The 9,797-nt window shown below is 44.5% G+C and overlaps 1 protein-coding gene across 1 annotated transcript; it reads right to left on the bottom strand.

Moving 5' to 3' along the window:
* Nucleotides 1-503: 503 nt before the first annotated feature.
* PCARE (photoreceptor cilium actin regulator) lies at nucleotides 504-8,509 on the bottom strand. Its single transcript, XM_075148170.1, has 2 exons — nucleotides 4,725-8,509; nucleotides 504-633 (listed from the first exon to the last, which is right to left on the bottom strand). Exons 1-2 carry the CDS (start codon nucleotides 8,507-8,509, stop codon nucleotides 504-506), a joined length of 3,915 nt encoding a protein of 1,304 aa, XP_075004271.1.
* Nucleotides 8,510-9,797: the final 1,288 nt, after the last annotated feature.

Genomic DNA, 9,797 nt, shown 5'->3' with positions numbered 1-9,797 from the left:
CTTTGCTGAAGCCATTGATGTTTTTGCAATAAAACTCAATTGGTTCAGGATTTTACCTCCCCGCGCCCCCGGAAATGTCACAACAGCCGCTTTTTACATAACTGAAACTGTGGTGCCTCTTGAATAAATAACATGTCAAATAATGATCATTTCTGAAAGTTTTTTAACTCCTTTAGCAAAACAGTGAAACAAAGGACTTGGCTACCTGTCTTTACCGAATCAGTTTGCCTCAGACTCACCCAACTGCAAAGTATTTCTTTCGCTCAATGTAAATCTTGGAGTTAAACCGTGAAATGCCATCCAAAGGAGAAGCAGCTGGCTACCACTCTGCTGATATTTCCTTAGGTTGTTGGGGCCAGCTTGGGTTTTAAATGCAATGCCATCATACCGTTTCCTTGCGAGAAAAAAATGAAGCCACGTTTTGGAGGCTTGGGTAAGGCTGCTTCCTCCCTCCGGGGCCGCCGGCCTTGCTCGTGCCTCTGCCTTTGCGGGTGCTTCTGCTGTCAGTCCCTCTGCAGCCCCTGGCCCACGACGTAGAGCTCAGGGTGGGAAGCGGATCTGTTGGACTCCTTGATTTCGGGGACGCAAGGGCTGTTCCAAGAGTCGCCGGCTTTTCTAGGGCTCTCCTCCAAGCTGCAGAAGGAAAGATGCTTAAGTTAAGAGTCTAATGAATTGTGACTTTTTAAAACAGGGCTGATTAGACCACGTTAACCCACAAAGCACAAATGCTGCACGATACTATGTCATTCCCTGTCTCCTCCTGTTTATATGCTCTTTATGTGCACCATCCAGATTTTATTCTTGTGATGCCAAATGCACTGTACTGTCCCCTCCCGTAAACTCTCTTGGGAAGCAAACATTTCGTATGTTTAACAGGGGATCAGTATGAATCTGGGTTCACGTGCAGATAGAGACAGATTTGAGAGAAAAGTCTTGTTCCAGACTCCGCTGGAGGACAGGTCTTACCTCTGTTACGCATCTGCTTAGCGTGCTTACAGTGATTTCAAATATGCCAACGTGGCCGTGGGATGCGTATTCTGGTGGTATAAATCTGCCACTCTGGAGACAGGAGAACTGAGACACAGAATGTGTAAATGATGTTCCTGAGGTCGCGCTGGCAATCTCTAGGGGCACAGGGACTTTATGAATCAAGATTGATTATAGCAGTGGAGCTAGTCATGAATATCTCATGCCGTGGGCCTTCGTGCTGAAATGTGCCCTGTGTTGCTGAAACAAATTAAAGTGGTTTAAGCTCAACATGAGGAAATATTCCAGAATTATCTGGGAACCATTATTGTATTTTAAGTACATAAATTGCTAAACTGAATTAGCCTTCAACTACAGACAAGCTGTTATGTTCCTATTCGGACTGCTAGGACTTTAATGATTTGAACTGCTGAATGAAGAGATTTGTGATACGTGACCAGTCATGAAAGTAACTCAGATTCAAATATCCCCCAATTGCAGAAGGTCTGGGCCTGATTCAGTCAACCCAATCCATTCTCAAGCCCTCCTTGAACAATATCTTAAAGGCAATAGCATTTAATCTTCTATCTCTGCTCTACCTGTTGGGATATTAGCACTCTCAATGAAATATTGTTTTGTTTAACTGCATACACAGAAATCCTATTACAGACTAACAGGATTTCTATGGGCAGAACAATTGTACGTGTTATGCCTTGATAAAATGCCAATAACTGCTGATTGCTGTCAAACGACCAAGCTTAGAAACCAGCAAAGTTAGCTCAGTCTATCCAGCCACAGGCTGTCCAAATGGGAACCAGTTGTACTGACTTGAGCCCTGAAACTCTTGTCCAGGTACCCTAGACTAAACACAAAAGCTCTAACTCCAGCCCTAGTTAGGGCTAACGACGTTTTAAGTCCTGATTATTCCTTAGAGCATGGGATGGGCAGGAGACGTGCTTGGGAAAGGAGCACTTTTTGCCTTCTAGGGGAGCAGTGAGTGTGCAGGAGACGCGCAAATCTGCGCACAGCACTGACGTTTGGCAATGCCAGCTAGCAAAATGAGATGGAAGTCACCTCTTTTTTTTTGGTGTTTCTGCTAAAATGGGGTGGGTGGGAGAGGGCACTCAGCTGCCTGATGAGGAACACGTTGCTCCTCTCTTTAGCAATCTGTTTCTCAGCAAATGGATGTTTTAATTGGGCATGGAAAAAGTGGAGGGATATATCCCGGAGTTTGGGAGCATGGGAGAAACTGGCTAACTCACTGATTTTCAAAATGTTTTACCTATAAAAGAGTGATGCTATTGCAGGTTTGCCTCTGTATCCCCTCCCTCCTGTGACTAGTGCTTGAAGCTGCTAATAACACACAAAACCCACACACAGACAAAAAAAAGGCATTGTTGTATGTGGAGAGGAGACGTAGAGCATGGTAAGGAATGAAGGAAAGGAGACTGACAGCTGGGTGGGAATAGCTTGTGAATTTGAGACCAGGTACAAACATGGCCAGAATGAGGAGGTTTAGGTATATAACATCTGGTTTAGGGAGACATTTTGAAATTTCCCTCTGTCAGCTGAATGAATTGCAAAGCAGAGGAAACCTTGGATGCTTAATGAACTTGAAGGAGAAAGATGGATCAGAGTGTGGTGGTTTGTCTGTTATGGCATCTGCTGTAAGAGCAGGGGTCAGCATCTGTGCGGTGCTCACAGCTGTGGCAACTGCTCTGGTCCTCCGCGGGAGGAGGTGACCAGCAGTGATGTGAGGGGCTCTCAGAGCTTTTGCCACGTGCTGATTCCTAAAATGGTCCTTCTCTGCCTGTCGGCGCATTTGCTGTGATATTCATATTAGGCCATTCAATGCAAGGTCTGTAAAAGTTTACTCCAGGCAGCTTATTTTAAGTGTATTGCATCTTAAATCACTGCATGTGGTAATTAATGGGCTGAATTTCCCTTTTGCTTATATTTATATAAATTTGGACTAACTCAGTAGGACTACTTTTGATGTCCGTTTGTATAAATGGTAAGCCGAATTTGGCTCAGGATATATTTCATTCTTCCAAAATGCTGTATATTATAACACTAGGATATATATTTTTTTTGCATGAAAAGGATGATTTTATTTACAGTGGTTTTTTTATATTACTCTCTATGCTCTGACAGACTACAATAGAAAGATAATACACCCCATTGAAGCATAAATTAGCTAACAATTTATAATAGACTGTTTTTAAAATTGATCCATAAAACTGCCAGGGCTTTTGCCTTGCAAGGCTTGACATAAAGTCTCTTTTGAAAACATTTATTTCTGCTAGCAGTCACTGAGTAGACAAAGCTGACTTCACACAGTACATAACAACAACAAAAAACCTAGCAACAATATACGGGACTTTTAGGAAATCTTCAAATGTCAGAATATAATGCAGTATTAGAACTGGGAATGCAAAACGGTTTGCATTTCCCAGTGTTTTTTGCATGTTTTGTTCAGCACGTTCCTCTACTGTCAGTGTGGGAAGCCTGGTCCTTATTCTGTCTTTGGGGAGGGAGTGCCTGGACACCTGAATTCAGTATCCGCAACTGTCCCTGTGCTCGCAATGCACGGAGTGCTTGTGCACTTACAAGTGCAATTTTATCTCCTGTTAAAGTTGGTCTTGCAATCCCTATTCGTGGGGACAATTCACGTGATTTCAGTTGTTCTGTGGCAGGAGTAAAAATACTCCTCACGTGAGGAAATGTTACCTGAGAAGGGTCTTAATCCTCTTGCGTAGCTTAGAGCTTAATGGACTTAAACATCCTGAGATGCTAAGAAACTAGAATAACAACACTTTGTACTTCCAGGCTGTTACGCTGATCTTTGAGTATTCCCAAATACCCATTTCTGTTTCCTGGCTGGTTTTGTGATTTTTTTTTTTTTTAAGTGGTAGTGAAAATTTAAAGCTAAGCCCAGGTTTTTTAAAAATGGCCACCAATGGTTGCAAACATGCAATTGGCGTGTGTTGATGCTTCAGTTTCTTTAAACTGACTTTTTCAGAGCAATAAATCTCCAGTAGCCATGGGAGGTTTTTCCACTTTGAAAACTGGGCTTGGGCTGTGGACCCATCAGACTTGAAATCAGCACCTAGATCCGAAAGCCTACAGGAGAAGCTCAAAATTTCAAGCTATAATTACGTCCATACAGATCCTTGCCTACACATTATCTGTCCGTCATTCTTGCCAGCTGATTTGAAACATTTTAATACAGATTTCAGCTGAACAGTTTACTGGCTTAGAGGCTGATGTTAGGAACGATACCCTTCCTCTTGGTACAAGTTTACCTTCTCATGGTTATTTAAAGATGTTTATAACCTGAGGGTTACTTCAGAGCTTTTAAGAATTAAATGTGGATGTCCTTAGCCCCCACGCAAATAAGGGGAGTTCTGTGCCATGAAACCAACACTGAATTTTCCCTGGGGTGCCTGTCACAGCAGATGTGTAAGGCTTGAGCAAGCCATGGAAAGTTAACTCTTTCTTTTGTTCAGACTGGTAGTCTACTGAAATCCGGGGCAAGACAATAGAAGAGAATAGAAAAGAACATTTCAGTTGGAAGGGTCCTACACTGATCACCTAGTCCAACTACAATGTTATCTTTGCCCAGCCATCTGTTCTGCACATGAACAGGGCACTTTTCTGGGAAATCTCTTAACGACATTGAATTCCCATCAGGAGTTTAGAAAGCCAACACAGTGCTATACTTCTGCTTCCTTGGCCTAAAGTGGAAAGTTTCTTACCTTGCTTGGTTAAGCGCAGGTTCACTGCCAGCTGTTACGGGAGCTGGAAGACGAAACTGGACCCCTGGTCGGCGGTCAGAGAAGCTTCTCCTCACGAACGGCTGAGGATTGGCGGCGCTCAGGGACAGCTTTCTGGTCCGGTCTCCGGGCTGCCGGAAAAGCAGACTGCTCTTTTGGGAAAGCGGTGAAGCTTCAGGCTGGCTGGTCACCTCCACAGAGGGTTTGGTGGGTACCAGTGGAGGTCTGGCTTCGAATAAGGAAGAGGTGGCCGGGCAGAATATCGAATGGACGTTGCTGCCCCTTTTGGAGGAGGAGAGCTGGTGCTCGTCTCCAGCATCCAGCCCAGCTCTGGGACCCTTGTAGGAGCGGGATGGGGAGGTTGGTGGGGAGGGGGCGGTGGGGAACGGAGGGGGGCTTGCATCCCGGCGGTAGGTTGGGGAGCCCAGCAGCCGGTATGGTGTTGGCGAGCTTTGCTTGTGACCCGCGGGAGGGCTGAGTGGTTTTCGCTGGGGTGGTGGAGAAGGCAGCTTCTTCTGCAAGGGTGGGCTGGGCACCCTCGGACTTGTAGGGGGACTGGGTTTCCTCTGCATGGTGGGTGAGCTCGGTTGTGAGTTGCTAAAAGCCTGCAGAGAGTGTCTGTGGTGTGTTGGGGGGCTGAAAATCCGTTTCTCCGTTGGTGGAGAAGAAGGAGGAGTTCTCGTTGGGGAGACCCTCCTGGCAAATGCTGAGCCTTTTTCGTTTCTCCTGAGCAAATCGGGAGAACCATGCTTCTGGTATTGCACTGAAGTTGCAGGTGAATTGGGCTCTTTGCTCTCTGAGCTGTTGCTGTATGGTTTTGAAACCCCACTGGGATTTTGAAGAGGAATAATTTTATGGGTTTGCTTGTACAAATCCGCAGCCTCTTTTCTCTGGGTTGCCAATATCTCCTCCTGGCTAGGAATGTGCACGTTGGTAGGGTTCAGCTCCAGAGAGTACCTCTGCAGTTTCTCGTCCCCTTCTCCAGTATTCCTTAGACCTTTATTAGTGATCGCACTGGGGCCGCTGATATTTTTACTTGGCAATAAGTCAATGGACTGAAGGGAGGCTTTCATTTTTGGGGAAACTTGTGCTCTCTTAGTAGTATGAAATTCTGTTTTGGCGGGCTTTTTGGCATCTTCTGAAGAGTTTCCTTCTATTCTTACAGTTTCTTCAGGCTCATGTAAGTCAAAAGAAGTGTCCATTAACATTTCAGGTGGTGGTGGTGGCAGGTTCTCAATGTCTTCATCAGTCTCTTCCTTTGTGTCCTTCTTGCTTAATTCTGCAGCTGGTGCAGGAAGAAAGGCATTTGGAAAGCTAGAAGAAACTCCATTGGTGTTTGAAGGGTTTGTGTCTTCTACTGGTGAAATACGATGCTTAAGATTTAAAGGTCCCAGGCCCCTCTGAAAGGGAATGGTGGGTGGAATGACTGGAAGTCCAAATTTTCTGATGCACTTTATTGGTCCTAAAGATCTTAAAGGTGCGGCTTTTACAAGATCATCAGTAGGACTGAATGTTTCAATAAGCTTTTTGACAGACTGTCGGGGGGCACAGCTGCTGCCACTGAGCATTTGTGTTCCAGAAGGCTCCTTTTCTTTGCCTCCTGATGTCTCCTGGGTGGGCACAGTAGCTCTTAAAGGCTTCCTGCCTCTTTTTTCATCCAGCTGGTTGGCAGGATTTTGATCAACCATGAACAAAGGGACTTTATCCTGGTTAGGCAGGATGCTGAAATTTTTTGAGAGGCACGCCTTCAGTTTGCTAGAGGACCTAGCTGTAACTTGCTCATCCTGTAAATAAGGTGCTGTTCTTGATTTCCAAGGCTCCGGGTTGTTATCTGTATCCTTCTTCCCATAAAATGTTTCCAGCCTTTTGCTGAGCTCTTTTTGAGTTCTCTGAAGCTCTAGGAGGGTCGGGTCCTCTGCCTGGCTTCTGAGGGACTCCTCTGACCTGGATCGTCGTTGTTTCCCGAAGGTTTTCTGGCTGCCCGTTGCTGTACTGGGCCTTGTTGTTAGGACTGCTCTTCCGCTCTCATCCTCTATCCATTCTTTACACCCGGATTTAGCTGGGACAAACTTGATTTTTTCACTGATGGCATCTTTCATCTTCAGAATAATTTCCTCTGTCTCTGCATTCTCCGTTCTCTTGATGGACTGCCTTTGTGTGTTATCAGTGACCGCAGGCGAAGACAGGGGCCTCCTTGGCAGGGCATCCTTCCCCATATCTGATAAACTTGTGTTGTCGTCATCCTCCCCCAGGGTGCTCCCTTCATCATCATCGTCGTCATCATCATCATCATCATCAGGAAAATCTGTTGATTCACAGATTTTGAAATGTTCACCTTCCTGAGTAGAGTCAGACTGGAAGGAGTTATAGGAACGGCTTTTGCTCAAGCTTGCGTACTGGGGCATGGTGGAAATGCCTTCTGGTACTCCACCCTGACAAGAAGTCGCTTCCCTACTCTGCATGGATGAATAAAATGTATTTTTAAAATGCCTTTCAAGTGCACAGTCATGGGATGCGGCTGTGCCTGGTGACGTTGTCCCATCACGCACATGCTCCACTGTTCTGGCGTGCTTTTGGGACAGATGTCCATGCGCACAGGAATCACAGCTTGCTGGTCCTCCGTGCTGGCTGAGAGCACTGAACTCTTTGAGGGATTCATTGTCCACGCCAATGCCACTGTCCTCAGAATAGAGAGTCCTGTCATCACCGTGGGACTGAGATGATCCCACTGTTGAGGCTTCAAGCAGCCTTACCGTCCGTAGCAGGCGCTCATCAAAGCTTTGTTTTGCTTTCAGTTTTTCTTCCAAGTTGCTTGCAGCAGACTGCAGGTAGCTGCATGTCTCCTGCAGGGCGCCGGAGGTGAGGGAGGCCAGCGTCCCACTCAGTAATTGCATTTTATTGATCGTGTACTGCAGTAGTTGTTGCAGAAGATCAGGATGCTCCTTCAAATCACCTTTTTCTGCTGGCCACGCCAGATTCCCACCTACGTCTTTGAGAAGATTTTCCCCATCATTGGCAATTTCTTCCAAGAGCTGGTTGATTTCATCAAAGCGAAGCACGAGAAAGCTTACCATCTGCTGTAGGAAGAGTTGTGTTTGGGTAGCCTGGTTGGCCATATGAAGCATAGTTTCATACTTGGAGAGGTTGGGATTTAAGTAGGCATATGCACTCTGATGAGCCTTAACAAGCAGTTCTGGGAAATCTACCTTTTTCTCTGTCTCGCACAGGGGCAAAATGGACTTTTCCTTAATTTTGCTAGGTCGACCTTGCTTTGCCAGCTTATGATTTTTTTGCTTCTTTCCTTTCTTTGGGATTTGCTTTGCGTTGCTTTCATTCTTGTCATCCCAAATGAAAGCTGACGCTTCTGATTCACAGGAGCTTTGCTTTCTGATCTGTATGGCCTCAGCGATATGTTTTTGAGACTCAATCAGTTTGGACATAACAGCTTCAGCATCTGTGGCTGTCCTCTCAATTCTCTTGTCTTCCTTGGAAACCTGGGCATCTGAATGAGCCTTGGAAGATAACTGCAAATTATCATTTTTGTCCTGCTCTGATAGTTTATCTTCCTTTGCTCTCAGGTAGTCTTTCCTCTGGATCCCATATTGGTGGAATTCATCAATATTGTAGCAAGATGAACCTTTAACAAGCAGTGGGATTCCTTTATCTTCTGGATCAATACGCAAAATACTTTTGGGTTTATTGAAAGCCTTAAGACCACTTCTTGCAATAGTATTGGCAATCTCACTGTGAGAGGGTGTGCAGCCCATCCTTTCTCCGACTTTGGCTTTATTTTTGATTAAAAATCCAGATGAACTAGGCAAAATATAACAAAGAATCAAACTCACTGTTTCATCCTGAACTGCAGACTGGCCTTTTTCTCACAAGTTTTCCATCACGATCCCAGTTTTGTGGTCAGTTTTCATTGTTGTTTGCCTCAAAATCTCACGTGCTTACTGCCCAGGATCTTCTCTTGCAGTTGTGCACTGTCCCATTGTACGTTCCCACTCAGGTTTTCTTCTTCAATTCAAAAAAGGAGTGTGAAAGCTCTGCTGGATTTAGAGCTAATGGATTAAGAGGACTTGCGTGCCTCACTTCTGTCTTGACAGATGTCCACTACAAATAAGATTTTAAGCTCATTAGGGTAAGCATACACCAGCCAGTCAGCACCCGTGTTGTATTTATAAACGCAGATTTTTTTCTGCACTGTATTGGGAGGCAGAAGGACTTGGTACCTGTCCCTCCTTTTTTCCCTTGTTGCAAAAATGTAACATACATTGAATGCAGAGATCCAAAGGAAGAGACTGTATTTTAAAGCCTTTTTGAAGGGAAACTATTTGAAGAGGTGCATAAATGCCACTAGATGCTCCTTAACCACGAGAAAGGTGACCTTGACGGAGTACGTATCCACTGGAGAGTACAAGACACAAAATCAAATGGGTTAGAGATGCCTGCTAGAGTTCTGCCTTGAGGGTCTTCAAAATTTTCCCCTACTTGCAAGTGACAAGCTGTTTACTTTTTCCTTCTAAGGCTTCCAAATGAGATATTTATTTTTTTCTTCCCTTCAGGTGATCATTCTTGGAAAGTATTTTTCTTCTCTTCTAGATAGCTTCCCAACCTGAAAAGCCGAACTGCACAATAACAGTAATTGTAGAGTAAGTTTTGCACATGTTGTTAAGACGGTGTCTGCATCTAGTGGATCTAAACTGTAGAATTTCAGATTAAAAAAAAAATTAAATGAAAATTCATTTTTTTCTTTCTCTGAGTGTCTTGGGATAAAACTTGAATGTGTTCTTTGCAGTCACAAAAGTGACTTGCTTACTTTTATTTCTTTTTCATTGGCTGGGGATTAGTTCTCTTAACGGCAAGACTTTATGGGTTAAAACTCTAAGGAAAAAAGCTAACAAATTAAAAATGTAGACCTATTTCTGGAAATTTCTGTTGTTTCAATCATTTCTGAGGTCAGGACAGAATAATTCCTCTCTGAAAGAGAAATTAAAGAAGCCAAAGTAGGAATTGGATGAAGCAGAAGGTATCTTTTCCAAGTATTTATTTATG

The sequence above is a fragment of the Calonectris borealis genome, chromosome 3 (genome assembly GCF_964195595.1).
Source record: "Calonectris borealis chromosome 3, bCalBor7.hap1.2, whole genome shotgun sequence".
NCBI lineage: Eukaryota > Metazoa > Chordata > Aves > Procellariiformes > Procellariidae > Calonectris > Calonectris borealis.
The sequence above is the reverse complement of the archived record's forward strand: the minus strand, read 5'-3'. Positions and strand labels throughout refer to the sequence as shown.

What these genes read in the sequence shown, in the direction of transcription:
- PCARE (XM_075148170.1), bottom strand. Translation starts at nt 8,509, where the DNA reads ATGGGCTGCACACCCTCTCACAGTGAGATTGCCAATACTATTGCAAGA. An exon ending in CCTGCGCTTAACCAAGCAAG is followed by an intron (nt 634 to 4,724) that starts GTAAGAAACTTT and finishes TTCCTTCTGCAG; the next exon opens with CTTGGAGGAGAGCCCTAGAA.